The sequence below is a fragment of the Cyprinus carpio genome, chromosome B24 (assembly GCF_018340385.1).
Source record: "Cyprinus carpio isolate SPL01 chromosome B24, ASM1834038v1, whole genome shotgun sequence".
NCBI classification, from domain to species: Eukaryota; Metazoa; Chordata; class Actinopteri; order Cypriniformes; family Cyprinidae; genus Cyprinus; species Cyprinus carpio.
The window spans coordinates 6,212,334-6,232,036 of NC_056620.1; the positions used below are offsets into that span (position 1 = coordinate 6,212,334).

Consider the following 19,703-nt stretch of genomic DNA (forward strand, 5'->3'; position numbering starts at 1 on the left):
TAAATAACAGCATTTCATCAGAGAGAAAGATTAGATGGAATAACACACAGACTTGCACATGTGTACACATGCAGGGCCCACGCGCATTAGAGCTCAAGCTATTTTTGTAAACTCTTCCCTTTGGGTGGCTTTAATGGTGTACTGTATGGGAAAATGGGCCTTTAGGGAACTTAAAAACCCTGTAGATCTGGATCACATTCCAGCTCTCGCTGTGTCTGTGCCTGTCTAATACTGTTACACTCTCCAGAACCTCATGTTATCTTCACACATATACAGCACTGTCCAAGAGGGAAAAAATTATTGCTCAGAGTTTGCTCAAAAGATACAATGGAGTTTGGATTTGTGTCATATAAGTATCATCTTACAATTCATCTGGAAGTATAAAAATAGACAAATGAGACAACTGTTGATATACAGTAGGGATTTCGACCTATAAAATTCATGTGATAAGATGATTTGACCTTTATTTGAAGAAATTATTGAGTTTCACCCCCATGATTAAGAAGTATATTTTAGCATATTTTCAGTATATTACTTATTACAGAAATATTGTGCGATGTGAATGTAATGTTTTTGGACACTTAATTGCATTATATTTACAATTAGTTTAAATTTGTATTAATTGCAATTAATTGAACTCAACAGCACTTAAGCACTTAAGTAGAACTTTAATACATCATTATTCAAGCATATTTGGTAAGCTAAAACTTTGTATTTATACTAAATATAAAATTGACTACTGAATTGCAACATCTTCATTGCAAGTACACAAATATATGACATAAACGTCTCGACAGAAATGATGTATGAATTAGTACTGTCAAATGATTAACTGATTAATCGCATCAAAAATAAAAGTTTATGTATATTATGCATATATATATATATATATATATATATATATATATATATATATATATATATACAGTATATATATATATATATATATATATATATATATATATATATATATATATAAATAAATGCACACACATACAGTATATATTTTGAAAATATTTATATATAAATAATATATAAATATAAAATATATTTAATGTAATATATAAAATTAACATATTTTTCTTAAAGGTATACATGTGTGTGTGTGTGTGTATTTATATATACTTAATAAATATACACAGTACATACACATGTATTATGCAAACAATAACTTTTATTTTGGTTGTGATTTATCATAATTTGACAGCACTACCATAAATGCTTATCAGTACATTTAGCAGAGCATTTTAACCATATTTCAAAAACAACAGAAGTAATTATGAAGTTACATATAAGGATGACTTAAGTCCTGCTTAGGTGGGTCAAACTGCATTTTATGTAAGTACAGTTTTCATTTTTAACATGCAAGTGTCTGAAAACATTACATTCAGTTTGCACTTAAGTATTGTATTTCTGTAATAAGTACTCTTTTAAAAGTATACTTAAAGTGTTCTTTTTTACAAGGGTATCCCTTGTGATTCCAGGAGTGTAGTATTCGTCTGGTTAGTTGTTCATTGCATTCACAATGAGGTGGACCACCCTTATGTAGAACCTTATGCAGAATATTTTCTAGACCACTGCTTTGACCGGAGTCTTCATCTTTAAATGTAAACTGTTTTGACAGTGGAAAAAGTTAATCTCCACAGAGATCTCATTTGTTGTTTTTTTAACAATGGGGTCCCAATGCAGGCCACTGGGTGGAGCTCTGCTCTCCATCACACACATACACAGTGTGCAGGGGGAGTGTCAGTGGGTAAGAGGAAGGCAGCTGGCACGCAGCTGATTTGTCTGGAAGGTTTCACAGGAAAGTGTGGCATTCACAACCCAGCGCTCATGCAGTACAGACCGTCCACAGCCTCTGGCCAGATCCCAAACACACTCAGAGAGAGAAAGAGAGAGAGGAGAGCAGATGTGGTGAGTGTGACAGAGGAGGGAACAGTTAGGTGAACTCTAAAGGGGAATCCTAAGAGCAGAAAGAAAGGCGAGTAAGGACACAGAACTTTCCACTGCTTGCATCCTTTCACATTCCACGCTATTTTACCACATTCTCAAGCTTTTAAACATGGAAGTGATTGAAGACCACCATCTGCACCTGGAGGTGCCTGACCCACACAGATCCCTTACTGAGATCTCAGAAGATGAAATCAACCTCCCAGCCTCTGATGATGAAGATGAGGCCATCGCCGAGAACAAAGCAAAAGCTGCTGATGAGAAAGAAGAAGCTGGTGTGGGAGACAAAGGTGAGATGAATGGAGTCATGGTCCTGGCGCTGCTGGACAAAATCATTGGAGCCGTGGACCAGATCCAGCAGACTCAGGCTGGGCTGGAAGTCCGTCAGCGGGAGATGGAGAGATCAGTGACAGGCATCCAGGGGGAACTCACCAAACTGTCGAAGAGCCACACCACCACAGCCAACACGGTCAATAAGATGCTGGAGAAAGTGCGGAAAGTCAGTGTGAATGTGAAGACGGTGCGAGGGAACCTGGAAAAACAGGCCGGGCAGATCAAACGCCTGGAGAGCAACGAGAATGAACTTCTGAAGAGAAGAAACTTCAAAGTCATGATCTACCAGGTGAGGAGTGTGCACACAGAGGACAGTTAGGATTGCTTAGAGCTTGATCAGGTTTCATAGCTAGGTTACCTTTAATTTAAATATTAACTTAAGTATGTCAGATGCTTTTCTTGAAAATCATGAAAAAATTGACACAACTGAGACAATTGTTGACATGCAAGAGTATCTATAAAATGAATGTACTATGTAGTTCATATTGAAATCCCTTACTTCACAATGATTTCACTCCTGATAGCAGATTTCATTTATTGGCAAATCGGAGCAAAGGTTGAGATATCTTCTCAAACCCAAGATTAGATGCAAGATTTCTGGTTCTTTTTTCTCAGGAAAAACAAAGCAAACGTTTCCATATGCTCTTCATTTATTGTAATTGGCATCCAGAAGAAACGTTTGAGGTATTGCAAAGAGATCTTGTTTGTTTTTTTTCTTTCCTTTCATAAATTACAAAGATATTTTATAAAAGAATATGTTTTAAAAAGGTGATTTGCATTGTATGTACAATGAGTGCAATATTAAAATCTGCAGGGTGCATCACGTCACAGCCATATTGGTAGGGTGTGGCCTTGGTAAAAATGCACATCTGCACATATGCACATCCAAAGCGTCTTGGCCAATTGCAAGAAAAAAACAAAAAATACATCAAATCATACAAAAAAGATCTGCAGCCTGTTATTCTGCCTTTATTTAGAAAAAAATCATGTAAGACGTGCTCCTGATGAAGGTCTTTGACTGAAACATTGCCATTTTTAACTTTATCTAAATTATCTAAAGGGAGAATAACAGTGTGCAGATCTTTTTTGTATTATTTTACATCTTACAATTAATAAATATAAGCATGTATAGTGACTCTTAAAAAGTGTTTCCTTAAAACTGAATGTTACTGCATTACATAAAGCATCAAAGCACATTTTTTTAAGTGCAACATTTAACAAAAAGAAATTTGAGTTCAAAATATCACATATATGTTTACAGAATTTTCCTTGCAACATGATGCAATGCATTATTTTAAATATGGGTAAAACACCTATGTAATGTTCATTCATATTGACACATATTGAAACAATGAGCCCCATTCTTAGTAAAATTAAGTGCAGAATTAAGATTAAGATGTTTGGATCCTCTGGTTACTCTGCTAGGACATAACATCACCAGATGATTAAAAGCCACTGATAAAAAATTATGAAGAAAAGAGTTTTGAAAAGAATCTCTAGCAGCATCTTGTACACGTGACATTTATTATCTTATGCAATAACATGTAGACATTTAAAGGTGCTACTTAAATGAACAAATACTATTTAATTCAATCATGTAAAGCTTTTCTAGAGTTAACTGATGTATGCTTTTACGTCCGCTTGCACTGTGTGTTACTGAAGTCGCCTCAGCTGGACTACCAGCTGCCTTAGAAAGTAGGATTCTGTTGGATGGTCGCAGAATAAATGAACACTGACATGTTTTTACATGCATTCTCTCTCCTACATGGCAGTCATGCTGGATTAATGTAGAGAAACTTTCTTTCTTGTTCTCATCTATGGAAAATACCACAAGCAAAATCCAGAGACTATTTTAAAAGGGTGGGAGTGGTTTCTTAGGGAAAGAGGGAATGGAAGAGCATGAACAGAGGGTAAGGACAGAGTAGAGGGGAGTGGGAAAAGCAAGAAGAAGGGTAGTTACATGCAAAAATAGCCAAAGAGAGTAACTCAGACAGTCTGTCTGTAGTTAGTTTTTCTTTTTTGGCTGTATAATCCAATGTGTAATAGCTTACAGCTTTGAACATTCAGAGTTTCCACACAGTGAGTCAGAAGAGGAACACACGCACACACAATTCACTAATTACTCTTCCGAACATCCTCCCATCGCTCATCAGAGAGGGAGGGTCCGTCACAATTCCACCCTGTTATTATTTTCCAAGTTTAGGAAGCTCAAATTCCACTCTTTTCATTCAAATCTACTTATTCTCTCTTCTTTTTCTTTAGATTGGTTGATTCAACACGATAAGGTCAGAAACATAGTCGAGTATGCAAATACAGATGCGAATATTTGGCCGATGCATTGCAAGCATCCCATTATACAATGTGCATTGTCTTAAGTTTCCAGACTTTCTACTTCACCATCAATTGTAGTCTATTACAGATTTTTATTTCTTTTTTTTTTGACCAAGAACTGCCCAGTTAAAAAAGGAAGAAACTGTCTGACTGACACACACCAACCCCTGGTGATGTCGAGTAGGCTGGTACTACAGTAATATTGCGGTTGATTAAAAAACATATTCTGTCCATCCAAAATTAATAAGTTTAGATTACTGCACAGACCTAAAGATAAATATGTATGTCTGATAATGGATATCTGATTTACTTCCATCAAAGAAACCAAATTCACACTAAATTTTGAATATCTTTCAAAGATTTGATGACACAAACTGGCAAAACGTTGGTAAATCAAGTGACGAGTTCTTCCGTTATAATGGCATAAGTTGATTTAAAGACTGTGATGGTCAGGCAATGTCAGGCTGTTGTGATTGTCTGTCAGCCTGCTTTTTTCCAGTGTGTTCTGCACCATTGGCACTAGTCTGACCCCTTTTCGTGGCTTTTTAGCTGACTGAGCATGTTGAATTGGCAGCGAAGCACATTGGTGATACAGATCATCCTGATCTGGTGTTGCGCAAATTAATGCACAAGGTGAAAAACAAAATTGACAGAAGCAAGAAGGCTTAATTTTCATATTCAGAGTCCTAGCTCTTCTGGGTTTCCCTTTTTGAATAATGAATTCAGACTACTGCCACCTGCTGCTATGGAGAGTTATCTCATCTCATGCAGGTACAGAATATAAATGCTAGTTGGCCGTTGGCTGTAATCTTTGTGTTGTGTTTAAGCACAACTTTTTTTTTTTTTTTTGCTAGGATGCAGACGACATGAGGCGACACCACAGTAATCAGCACTAATTCTTTGAAGTTGGTTTGGAAAATTGACTTTCAAAAATATTTTGACATTGCCAGCTATAGCACCCTTTGTATTAATGCTGAGAATGCTTGTGTGAATTATGCTCTGGTCGTGTGAAATCAAGCTTTAGTAGTTACTGTAGAAGTGTTTACATTCATGCACTTGCATTGCATATGTTTCAGGCCTAATACAAGTCATATGCAGAGTACTGAACTCATCAGAGCCAAGTCTTTTCACCAATGGCATGCAAATCCAACCATTAGATAATTACTCACATATCTGATTTGCATGCTTCATGGGTGTGTTGAAATATTTTATGGGACAAAGAGCATTCTAATCATTTGTCTCCTTCAGCACAGTAGGCCAATGTTCCATATTTCATAATTTGTGAAATGTGTGTCTGACAGACACTCCAGGATCATGAGTTTCAGGGTGTTCAGGGGATTTTTTTTTTTTTTTTTTTGTGTGTCCCTGCCCAAAGAAGAAGCCTCTCTCCTCACCCAACTGAGCTCTTCTGTTCTGAATGAAAATAACATTTTTCATACACCAGGGACTATCATTGAGGGGCCTGTCAAGGAGTGTGGAAGTTACTAGGCAGGCTACTGGAAGTCATAATGCAATGCAAATTTGCACTAAAGTTCGATTTGTGATACTATTGTTACACTTTATTGCTGGTTTAATTTATTTTTTAAACACAATCAAGACAGTTTGGTTTTGGAGATTTTGGTCTTTTCCCTTTCAAGCAGATAGGAATCTTAATTGTAGGCCTTTTTGAAACTAGCTGCCCGGGGGTGTTACCAGTTAATACTGCTGACTCTTTGCCTTTCTGACCCCTCTATATCATCATCAACATTCATCCTGTCATCTGCTGCAGCTACAACTGTCTCATGCTATCATGCTTTTGACATATTTTTATCACCTCCATTCTCTCTTTTCATTATGTGTTTGAGATTCATTTGAGTAGGACAAAAGGTTTTTCAGATCAGTTGGCACCAGTTAAACATTATAGTTGTGAGCGATGTGTTTTGGTTAACAATAAAGGTAAAAATGTCAAGCATTAAGTTGTCATGATTTGTTAGATTTGGCAACTTTTAAGTTTTTACACTTTACTTAATAGGACATCCATATTTAAACCCATTTTACTTAACAGGACATATTTCTGAATGAAACAAGATATTGAAATATTTTGTTTATCCCGTTGTAGAAATGTTCCTTTTACAGTCAGATATGATTTTTATTTTTTTCTGTGTATAAAAGCATCCAATAATAATAGAGGCTACTGAGAAAAAGCAGATTTGGTTCTCAACATGTCAGCCCCTATAAGGTGGCTCACATAACAAAGGCAAATGCATTACTAAGTTTCAAAGGTGTATTCCCTGCATTAAAACGAAAAACATATATGGCACATTTTAAATGCTTCACTACAATAAACCTCTAAAACCTTTTAATAGCATTTATTGTTGCTTCTTGGGCCCTCTGGGCATGGATATAGAGGTGCATTCCAGTTATTATTCCTCTTCTATTCAGTGAAAGCAGGGAAGGGAATGAGAGAGGAGGGTTGTGTGGTAGGGTGTGGTGTCTTAACAAAGTGGAGCTCATATTTACCGTGCTGATTCATACTTCAGGCATCCTCACTCCCCATGTCTCCATCCAGCTCTTTTGCTTCTCATCCCATTTTGCAACCACTCTGTTCCTCCCTCCCAGTATATCACTCATTTATAAACCTGCCAGTACCTTTCACACCCTGATACTCACTGCCTCCAAAATCCTGATGGCTCACTGGCCTGAACTTCACCTCAAACTCTTGAATGCATTTGCTGCGACTGTTACTGATAGCTGTTATGTAAGCAGTTTGTTTTGCCTTTAAAGAAGTATTTTCTGATTCTCTATTTTATTATATTTGAAAATGTAATTTTACGAAGCAACTACTCCAGTGTCACATGATCCTTCACAATTTTAAAAACAGGAATTTCTTTCATAAAAAAAAGTCTTGCTGACCCCAAACTTTTGATATATGTAGGCCAATACAATTGGCATTTATTAACACATAACACATTAACATATAGTTATAATGCCCGAAAATGTAAATGCATAACACAGTTTACACGCTATAATGCATATGGCACAAAACAAGAGAGATACAGGTTTATCAGTCCAAGGGAAGCTGTTTACAAGTTCATATGCTGCTGCAATCAGGGCCAGATAATGATCCCATTGGCAGCTCAGTAATAGCAAGCTTTGGTAGTGGTTTGCTTGCACTGTACTGTATGTAGAAAGAGCCCAGGTTTGGCTTTAAGCTTCAGGTCATTCTGCCTAATGCTTTGAATGCTTGTAAAAATGGCTTACTGTGCCTTATCTTTATCTTTGCATCATTAAAACATCATGCATCATAAAAACAAGGCAAGCAGTGCATAAAATAGATCTTTTAGCACACCTTTCCATTTTGCTTTAAGGGTTGGATAGAATTTCGGTCATGTACAATACATTCACTGAACTGGTTTGTTAGTTTCAGTCTCTTCCTAAGTGAGTGGTTCTTGAACTGAATAGTTTTAAATATGGACGATTTGTCTAGCCGATAATCAAAAGATATTCATCAGCTTTAAAAACTTTAACCTGGCCTCAAATCTTTTTCTATTTTGCTTAAGTTCAGAAATTCTCAACCTGGATGCGTAGCAATGGTTTAAAATATTGCCGTATCATAGAGACTGTATATTTTAACGCAAGCAGAGATCTGTGAGAAATACACTGAAAAAGACCTGAAATTAGAAGGAAAACTTGGATCTTATCCACCTTTCAGAGACTGGAATGCTTAACTGTATCATGTAACTTACTGTACATAATTAACACCAATCACACAGTGGAGTAAGTTGATAACTAATGTATTTTATCTGGCCCTAACACTGCTAGACCATATATGGCAAGGTCACAAAAATACTCCCGTTGTCTACGTCATGTAGAAAAGCCCATTTGTCTTATGTCACTTTGGAAGCAGTTTAAATGAGGCAGGGGCTTCCTCCACTGACCAAAGAGAAAGAAGCTGCATATGAGACCAGGAAAAGAAGAGAATTAGAGGAAAAGTGTGTGAAATAGACAGTAAGAAGTATGCAGGGTGAAGTTATGAGAATAGAAAGCCATCTGGGCTCCTAAAACACACACACATCGTGAGAAGGGAAGGAAAGGCACTAGTGGCTGCTATAAATAGGATCTGCTACATAGTTGTTTGATTATGAGGGGGAGAGGGCTCATGGACGAAGCTGGGTTATAATTGATCTGGATCAGATGCTCAGAAAGCCTCATGTTCAGCCGAAGGCAACAGCAGAATGGATGGCTATATCCACTGCTGGCTCGGCCCAGTGCTGTGTGTCTTTTTGGGCTGTTTCTGTGCAGTTAATCTTCAAGCGGGCATGAGGCATAGCAGCATGTCTCTGGCTTTTGGCCCATGTTTCTCAGTTTGGCAGAGGCTTTATCTTGTTTGCACTCAATCGCCTACCCTCCATCTTTCCTTTTCCCCTTCTTCTCAAGATTGTTCAGTGTTGGGTAAATGTTTTTATAACTGTATGAGCTACAAGCTAGTTTTAAAGTAGTTCAGCTACACTTTAGCTACCCTTAGTGTACTATGCAAGATACAAGATACAAGATACAATATATACATGTGTGAACACACACGTACTGTATACATACTATATATAACCTTTAAGAAGTACACATATTTTAAAAGCATACTTTTAAAAAGAGTTCCTAAAAAATGTACTTACAATATACTATAAGTGCGAACTGTAATGATTTCTGACACCTGAGTGCATTTTAATTGCAAATGAAAATGTATTAAAGTTTAAATATAATATTACCAATACCTATTAGAAAAAATAACTGAGATGTTGTTACTGTAATGAAAAAAAAAATGTTATTAACGTTGCTACATTTAGGTCTAGCTACGTCTAAGTACATATAGGCATGTATGGTTTCATGAAGAACCATCCATGGAACAACATCTCAGTTCTTCAGGTTATCAAATGTTCTTCACTAGAAAAAAAAGGTTCTTTTAACCATTCCTTGAAAGGTTCTTCATGGAACCCAAACGGTTAATTTATAACATTGCTGTGAAAAACCCCTTTTTGGAACTGTTAATTTTAGTAGTTACTCCCACCAGTGGCTCTTTTTTAAGATGAATGATGGTCACAGTGGGCCTACACAGAGGTAGCATTCTTCTTTATTATACAAGAAACTATCCCGTTTGTATTAACAGTAACAAAAGCAAAAGGATAAAGACAGAAAAGATTCATTCTTGGCCATTAGTGGGGCTTAAGAAGATATACAGTGCCAAATTGTGTGAGTCAAAAATGTATTTGCATGAGAGAATCCCCTAAAATGAATTATGTGAGTTTGCAGAATACAGGAGTCACTCCTGAACAAGACAGATTGTTGCAATGGTTGATAAAGTTATGCATATCCCACTTTGCATTGTAAATCAGTTGTAAACCATTTGGCATATCCTATTTTTGACCTAATAAATATTTGATGATATGTTATTGTTTGCCAACAGTATAATTTCGACAAAGACAAACCTCCTCTGTTTAAAAATTCAAAGCATTTGTATTTATTTGTATTCAGGGATTCTGGGCTGCTCAACATTTGGTGCAAAAGTAAAAAAGTAAAAAAAAGTTTGGAAAAATAAGAAACAAGACTGAATCAGTATTTCTTTTGCTGCAGGGAGCATTTAGTACATTACTACGGCTGTACAGAGAGGATGTGCTGATGTTCCACACAGTCATAAATCTCTGTGTAAATACAAATCTCTCTGCTCCATTGTTATTGGAAAGAGTAACTCAGCAGCACCATGGCAACCATGATTGTGGTGCCGGGCAGCGCTCTAAATCAGTGGGCAGAACAGGCCAATGGCAACTACATGTTCTGAATAACAAGCTAAATACTCTTTACTGTACTGCATATAGGAATACGTCAGTCTAAGAAAAGGGTTGCAGCTCACCACAGACTGGAAACTGCCTGCTTTTGCTTATAAAACTTAACATGGCACGAAAACATGAGTTGCTCAACGCTCCATGCCCCAAACCTTTAGTAAACATTTTTAAACAGTCTGTTGTTGATGAATATGGAAATAAATAATTGCTTTGTGAGTTCCAGATGCTCTATGCCAATGTTCACTTTCTCAGAGCAGCGTGTTCTAATGGAATCCGGCCAAGATCTGACTTTTTATAGCATGAGTGATTTCCTAAAGTTTACACTGAACTCCACATGGATGTGAATCTTCAAGGACGATTGCAATTGCTAAGCATACAGTTGCCACAGTTGTCTCGACGGTCACCATGAGGATCCTGTTGTGCAGTTGCCATGGAAACACCCAGTGTTTATGACATCAAACAGGTTCATTTGGTGTTGTAACAGTTGAACAGCTCTCTATATCTCAACAACAGCCTCTGATACATCAAACAGTATTCCCTGCAGGGAAAGCTAGCATACCATCGCTTTATATAGTCAAATCTCTCTCTCTCTCTCTCTCTCTCTCTCTCTCTCTCCCTCCCTTTGAAACATGAAAGTAGAAAAAATAACTCAGCAAAAGGAACAGCTGAAAAGAAAAGACTTCTTTCCCTAGAGTCCATCCACACAATTATTTTCTCTCTCCTTCTATTCCTCCATTAATATAATAAGGGAGGATTATCATTATAAAGGAACAGATAGTTCAGACTCTGATGGGATAACATACAGCTGTGATGGTACATTAAAGGCCTGTTCATACCAAGAACCATAACTATAAAAAACACTGTATCACTGTAACAAGTTCATAGCATCCACACCAATGCACATTAATGCTCTGTTTATTAAAATCTCAAGCTCTTTCGAGATGCATTATCCTGCAGTAGTGGAGGCTGTCAGGGCCACAGTCTACAGTCCTATAGTTTGTGTGAGTGACCTTAACTTCTTAGCAACCAAGCTGAATATCTAAAACTATATATCTTTATTATTTGGAGGGAATGCTGCCTTGGTTGCACTTCTTTCAGTCAACCAATTTGGTAGGTGATGCTATTGGCTCTTTCGAGTTGGGTGGATTCTTATTAGCCGTCACTGTTTTTAACATTCATCAGCTGGAAGAAAAAAATTCTGAAAGTAATGGCAACTATCTATCTATATGTCTGTCGAATGTTAATAATAGGCATAGTAATAAGCAACTAGTTATTAGTGAGAACTGGTCCCTATACTGAAGTGTTACCAAAAAAGTATTAAAACTTTGCTAGATTTACAATGGTAATAACTGTGGAAAGATGTAATCACATACTGAATGTGAAAAGGGTCCATTAGGACAGGAGGATGATCAAAATCCTAGCTCCAACCCTAATTAAACCTCTGAACCTGCTAATCATGTCTTTAGGATTACTGGAAACTTCCTGCCACGTTTGTTGAAGCAGAATGGAGATAAACGCTGCAGGGGAGATGGACCACCAGGAGCAGGATTTAATAGCCTGAATGATATTTGTGAGCTCTGATGGAGGGGAAAAAAAATTAAATAAGACATAAAGGAAACTGTTTCTTTTACCCTTCTACTAAAAATATGCCTCTTTTAGTGTGTGCTTAAGTTTCTTGATTTGAGTGAAACAAAATCTTACCAAAGCTCTTTGTGCTCCACATACACATTCCACACGTACTCCCTATCCTGGTGTTCCACGTTTCCATTTCCTGCCATGACGAAGTTATGCAACATGTCCGGAGGATTCCCTTGCACACATCCAGTGCTATATTCTTGGGAAAACCCCACACCCACTCATTTTCCCTCTGCTCTGACTCTGTGCTGGAGTTTGTGGTTGGCTTTGAATGGAAAGGTGGGGTGGAGGGTGTTTTGGTAGGGAATCCCTCATCGTCATGGAGACGTGGCAGGCTGGAGGCAGGCAGATGTGAAAGAGCTCTTCACATGTGACTGAAGAGAGACGCTTCTGTGAGGCAGTGGAAATATTCCGCCATCCACACACAGTGTTTTCATTTATCAGTCTGCCGACATGTGGAAAACATTTTCAGCTTACTTTTTTGTTCTAATGAGGATCTATTTACCCAAAAATGAGAATTCTGTCATTAAACGCAACCATTATGTTCTTTCAAACCTGTATGGCTTTCAAGATAACTTCATTGCCGTGCAATGACAAGTCATCATTAAAAGAAAATAAGTACCATACACTCTTAAAAATAAAGGTTCTTTATGAATAACCATTAAAGTCTATGTTTTTATTTTTCTATTCACTGAAAGCTCTTTTGGGAATCCAAAATAGTTTTTCAATGGCATTGCTGTTGAACCATACCACCCCCCCCCAACCACCTTTGGATCATTTTTAAGAGTGTATATGTAGTCCATATGGCTTTTGTGCTATATTCTAAATCTGAATCCATATGATAGCGACTGTGTGAGATATAGACTAAAATTTATGTAAGCAATGAGTCAGTAAACTCAACTTAATTGGTTCCCTAATCTGGTTTTAAAGCTAAACTCAGTGAACTTGAGAACTTAAAAAAAAATCTGTTTTCCAGCATATGAGGTTTTGGAAAGACATGAAGTCAAATTAATAATGACCAAATTTTCATTTTTGGGGAACTGTAATTTAAAACTTTAGACATTTTCATTTTTTCATCTCATTTGTGGAGATATAAAGTTGTGGTATGTGAGGAAAAAAATGGTTTTCATCTAAAAAATAACAGATACTGTCTGCAAAAGAGAAGGACAGATGAATGAAAGTATAAGAGAAAGGACGTTTCTGCTGACCAGCTGGGGTTGAAGCCAGCTGATATCAGCATATGACAAACCTACCTGCAAACACACAAGAGAGACAGACGGATAGACAAACAGTTAACCAAACCTCACACCATGTGACACACACACAGTCAAAAGAGCTTTTGTTGTTTCAGATTGTGTTTATACATGCTGTGACAAACACACACATGCACATAAACTGTCTCAGAGACAGACAAACAACTCCTCTGTTCGTGTGCTCATATATTATGTCAATCTCTGAAGCCCACGGCCCTCCATGCTTCTGTGGTTGGCTCATGGAAAAGTCAAGCATTCTGTGATGTAGTCTCAGCGACTCATACATACTTATGTGTGGGTATGTGTGTGTACGTGCAGAACACCTTATGTTTGAGAGGAAAAATGGGGGAAAGCCTTGCATGACACCATTTTTCTTATCCAGACCACGATGAGGCAGCGACCGAATGAAAAAAGGAGGAATCCTTATAACACGTGTTGCTGCACTGCACTGATATACTGTATGTTGCTTATTTCCAAGACAACTGTGTTGTTTGTGTGTGTGTGTGTGTGTGTGTGTGTGTGTGTGCAATGAGAGAAAGCAGCTGGAATTAGATGGTGGGATAACTTGGTATTCTCTTCTCTTCTCTTCTCTTCTCTTCTCTTCTCTTCTCTTCTCTTCTCTTCTCTTCTCTTCTCTTCTCTTCTCTTCTCTTCTCTTCTCTTCTCTTCTCTTCTCTTCTCTTCTCTTCTCTTCTGAGATCAGGGCTAGCTTAAATGATACAGGACATGTGCTTTCAACAATGACATTATCGTATCTGGTAGTAATCACTGATCTATTTCTGGATTATGAAAGGGACGCTTTAGGTTGAAATATATTTAAACTTTGTGCTTTTTTATTTCACGTGAAAAAGAAATGCACTTAATTGTATTGAATGTTCACATGTAGAGCACTTCAAATTTTAAACGTATACAGCATATATATGTATACAGCTATCGAAGCATCCTGGGCCTCCATAACACCTCAGCAGTGCCACAGGCTGATTGCCTCCATGCCACGCCGCATTGAAGCAGTCATTTCTGCAAAAGGATTCCCGACCAAGTATTGAGTGCATAACTAAACATAATTATTTGAAGGTTGACTTTTTTTTGTTTTAAAAACACTTTTCTTTTATTGGTCGGATGAAATATGCTAATTTTTTGAGATAGGAATTTTGGGTTTTCATGAGCTGTATGCCAAAATCATCAGTATTAAAACAATAAAAGACCTGAAATATTTCAGTTGGTGTGCAATGAATCTAAAATATATGAAAGTTTAATTTTTATCATTACATTATGGAAAATAATGAACTTTTTCACAATATGCTAATTTTTTGAGAAGGACCTGTATATATATATATGTCTTGGAAATGTGAAATGTAACTCCTCAGCTCTTATCGTTCCCCTCATACACACATTTACTCACATTTTCCAATTGTTTCTAATGGTGGAGTACGTGTTTCCCTTCCTCTCTGCTCAGCGGAGCAGAACAATGCAATATTAACTTGAGAGAGGCACTTTGGGATGTTGGCTCACCAAGTTGACTGCCTTACTTCCTCTAACATGTTTTCCATCTTACTGTTCCTCCATTACAGCTGCTTTTAGAGAATGTTGTTTACTCAAAATGAGTGACCTTCTGACCTTTGGGTCTTTAGTGCCTTAGATTAGATGCCCTTCTAATATTCTGAACTTCATTGTGGTCTGACTTCATATTTGAACCTTTTGAAATGACGCACTACTACAGCAAAGTACTTTATTTTGTACTAGTCCATTCGTTTGTTAAAGAGTGTGTGTTTTGACGCCACAGATTTCTCTGTACTGTTTATGTTAGCATTAGCATCAGGTTCATTATCTTAAAAAATTAGGGTAGGGCATTGTTCACTGGCCTATGGGGGAAGTCGTGGCCTAATGGTTAGAGAGTTTGACTCCTAACCCTAAGGTTGTGGGTTCGAGTTTAATGCCGGCAATATCATGACTGAGGTGCTCTTGAGCAAGGCACTGATCCCCCAACTGCTCCCCGGGCGCCGCAGCATAAATGGCTGCCCACTGCTCCGGGTGTGTGTTCACAGTGTGTGTGTGTGTGTGTGTTCACTGCTGTGTTTGTGCACTTTGGATGGGTTAAATGCAGAGCATGAATTCTAAGTATGGGTCACCATACTTGGCTGTATGTCATGTCACTTTCTCTTTCATAAGAAGCTATTGTGTTTGCAGGGACCTGGATTCGAATCAAGCCTATAACATGACCTCTCTTCCTGTTTTGTTTGATACGTGTAAAAAGCTGACAAAGTTTGACAAACTCAGTTCTTGTGCCCAGCAAAATTGTGTGGGTGAAATCCTGTTTTTTTTTTTTTTTTTTTGTGAAAGGGCGATAGAGTTCCAGGCAGATTTCGCTCATGTTTATACTGTACAACAGACAATGGGCTTTTTTTGCCTCTGAAATTTCGCACCTGTAGAGGGAGCAGTCACAAAAGTCCATTTGGGTGCAAATATTCCAACTTTGACATTGACAAACCTCTTGCTGGTCTTAAAAATTGCATCTCCAGCAGCAGCACAAGCTTACCAACACTTTGTTTGCTTGTTTGTTGTTTTCCCTGTGTGGATCATTTGTCCCAGCTTGATGCAGGGGAAAGAATAAATCAAACAACAAGAAAAGACATCCTTTTATTTGTTAGTTTGTTAGCCTGGGAATGTTGGCAGAGACATTAACAGAGCAAAACGGGATGACTCAATGTATCATACTGACGGAAAATATGTCTCCTTTACAAACAAGTCAGAGCATTGTGCTGCAGAAAAAGAGTGTGCTTGGGAACGAGGGGCTTCACAGGATGGAATGCTGGGAATGAGGGTCGGGCAGGAGGGTGGGAGACAGGTCGGAAGGGAAGGGAAGGGCGTAGAAAGAATGGAAGAACAACAAAGAAAGAAAACAAAAACTCTGATGAGGAACATAAGAGGAACAGCTCGGGCTGTGAGTCGTGCATGTTCTCCACTTGTTAACCTTTGTTAGAATTTATTTAAGATAACTCTTTCATATGCAGATGCTTGCTTGACATTACAAACAGTAAAGGTTTGCCTCAGGAATTTCCTGTTGAAGTTGGTATTAATGAGGGATACAGAAGGTAATTCTTAGAATGACCTTTTAAATGATACAAACACTGAAAGTGCATAATAAAATGTTTGTAGTCACCCTACAAACATCATAAAATCATATCAGTGACCCCAGTGAAATGAAATGCTCTATCTAATAATGGTCTTTTTGTAAATTCAGCATGTGGGTGGATGTGAGTATGGACATCATTATTGTTAGCACAGATACTGAACAATAGGGCCATTAAATGGTATAAATAAAGACAGGACATTGATTGTTTTGGCAGTGCTTAGTTTGGAGATCTCTTACACACTTTTGGCAGTGGAGGCTTATTAATTTCTAATTTCCTTAAAGAGAGATACATCCATGGACAAAATAGATGCCATTTTTAGCAGAAAGAATTAGTGGTTCTTGCATAATGGTAGCATGCTGATACAGTAGATGGTAGTTGGGCTTTTTATTAAGTTATAGCCTGAGTAAAAGGGACCCACCACAGATTTTCTTCATTTTTGTATCTAGATAAAGAAAGTGAATTTACAAATGTTTTGAGGAATGTGTATCAGCTTGACTTCATCTGTAAATTACATGATTATTTTGGTGTCTCTCTGCAGGATGAAGTGAAAATACCTTCAAAAGTCAGTGTGGCCAAGTCCATGAAGCTTCCAGAGCCTGTGGAAGGAGAAGCTGTAGGGGAACACAAAGCAGCAGCAGAGGAAGGAGGAGAAGACAAAGAGAAAGTCAATCTGGACCTGTCCTCAGATGAAGAGGAGGTGGAGATCGAGGAGACCATCGAGGAGTCTCGAGCAGAACGGATCAAACGAAGCAGCCTGCAACGCGTCCAGAACATCAAAACTGTTTTCTCCAAGGAAAAAATGGAGAAAACCAAGCAAAAGACCAAGGAGAATTTGGAGAAGACCAAACAGAAGACCAAAGAGAACTTGGAGAAAACTCGCATGAAGACCAAAGAGAACTTGGAAAAGACCAGGCAGAAGACCAAGGAGAATCTTGAGAAGACCAAACAGAAGACCAGGGAGAACCTGGAAAAAACACGTCACAACATAGAGAAAAAGATGGGCAAACTCGGCAATCGGATGTCTGTGAACCCCGAGCGCAAGGAGAAGATCAAGTCCTCGCAGAAGAAGATGGTGAAGTCTTTCACTCCTGACCACACCATCTATGCTCGCTCCAAAACGGCTGTCTACAAGGTTCCACCATTCACCTTCCATGTGAAAAAGATGCGTGAAGGAGAAGTGGAGATCCAGGGAACCGAGATGGTGGAAGTTGGTGGGGAAGCAGAGGAGGTGGAAAATGCAGTGATGGAGGGAATAGAAGATGAGAAGATGGATATGGAAGGTGGCGAGATGGTGGAGGAAGACGACGAGACAGAAGATAGCCCTGAGATGAGAGCGCTACTGGAGAGGGGAGAAGAGCTGGTGTTAGTGGAAGACCATGACAGAGATAGTGATTAGTGTTTGTGTGTGTGTGTTTGGGTGCTTACACATTAGAGAAGCTTGTAACAGAATGTTTGATTGGTAGGACAGTATGGAAGGCTCAGTTTGATATCAAATGTCAATACAGCAGATTTGATTTCCGAAAGCTCAACTCTCTGAGATGCTAATCTGTGAACTGATGCCTAAAGTGGTTTTGGTTGCTTATCAGAACATCAGTTTCACCAAACCCTGAATATTTTCCTCTACATCTTCGCAGAGCACCATCTCCATTAAAGTGTTTGCAGCATTCTATGACATAGTATAACCTCTAGTGTGTAGGTGCCCTGAGCATGTGTGCTGTACTGCTAGTCCAGATATTGGATTCTGCAGGAGAATGTGAATGTGTTTGTTTGCATGTGTGTATCTGCATATTTTCTATCAGCAGAATGTTTCAAATTTAGGGTGACTCTATTCACCTAATGTATGTGCGAGTGAGAGATTTACTGTACTAGTTCAAGTAACTTAGTTCCTTGAGTGAATCTTGTTTATTAAGACTAGGCGTGCCAATCAATAAGATGCAACATGGTATCTGGGAACATTATTGTGCTAGACGGACAGGATGAACATAAAATTGCTACTCTATGAAACAGTTAATGGACAGATGGCTTGATCAAATGAACAACATACTTGTTTGCAGGTAGTTCTTTTGTTCTAAAAGATTAATTGGTCACACTTTATATTAGGTGGCCTTCACAACATTGAAGATTGTCTTGATCTATTGTGTAGCCACATTCCCACATTTACTGCTCATGAGTTTGGAGTGTGGATAGGTTAAGGAGTAAGGGTTGGGTTACAGTTAACAGTTTAACTGCAAATGAAATGATAAATGTATTGCATCAAATTTTTTATTAACTACTACATAGTAGTTAAGGCAATCTAATATAAAGTGAGACCAATAATTTTCCTTCTTGTTCTAGTCTCACATGTAGAGTTACAGACTGTTCTTCACTTTTCATAGAAGGTGGAGGAACAAACCAAAAAAAGAAAACCTGAAGTATTGCTTCTATGTGCTCATTTTTATATATCTTTATATATCTTAGAGTTTAATGAATAATGTTACATTTCTGTTAAAGTCAAACTGTTACACTGATTATTTTTGGTCTTATGTGATAAATTCCACAAATAGTAAATAGTATAAGAAAGAAGAATACAAAACCACATTTAAACATCAAAAATGATTGTGACTATATGTTTTTGTCCTTTTGCATGATTTTTACTATCAAAACAGATTATAAAAAGAAGTATAAATGTCTATAAAATGATCTTCAGAATGGCACTGCAGGTTTGCTTATAGGCACCAGTGCTCCTTACCCATTTAAAACTACTGTTTATGTAACATTTGCACGTCCCCTGGTGGACATGTGTGGTTGTAATGGGCCAATGAGCTATGAACCCTTAGCCTCATTTATTGACCTAAAAGCACAAAAGTTACAAAGTTAAAGTGAAACAGGTATGAACAGCAAAAAGCTACAGCTATTATCATCAGCACCTCTGATCTTAAGTGAAACACATATAATGAATCACTGCCATTATTTAGAGCACAATCATTTATCTGATGTGTTAATTTCATTCTCCATGTGTAGATATAATTTCAGCTATTGCATAATTTTGCAACCCTTTTACTCTGCTTTAATCAGTTTTTTTTCTTTGTTTTATTTTTGCTTGTGTAGCTGATGATGCATATGAATATTCTCTTGTAATGTCACAGTCTTAACCACTAATGTGTTAATAAAAGCAACCATGCTTCACACTACACGAGTGCTGTTTATCTGATCAAAATTAAAGTATTCGCTTCTTATGAGACACTTACTTATAATATGACAATAGGGGGATCAGC

General features: G+C 37.7%; 1 protein-coding gene across 1 annotated transcript; it reads left to right on the top strand.

Moving 5' to 3' along the window:
- Positions 1 to 1,794: 1,794 nt before the first annotated feature.
- cavin1b (caveolae associated protein 1b) lies at positions 1,795 to 19,616 on the top strand. Its single transcript, XM_042752454.1, has 2 exons — positions 1,795 to 2,572; positions 16,988 to 19,616. The coding sequence occupies exons 1-2, from the start codon at positions 2,063 to 2,065 to the stop codon at positions 17,843 to 17,845; spliced, it is 1,368 nt and encodes a 455-aa protein (XP_042608388.1). The 5' UTR covers positions 1,795 to 2,062; the 3' UTR covers positions 17,846 to 19,616.
- The last annotated feature ends 87 nt before the right edge of the window (positions 19,617 to 19,703 follow it).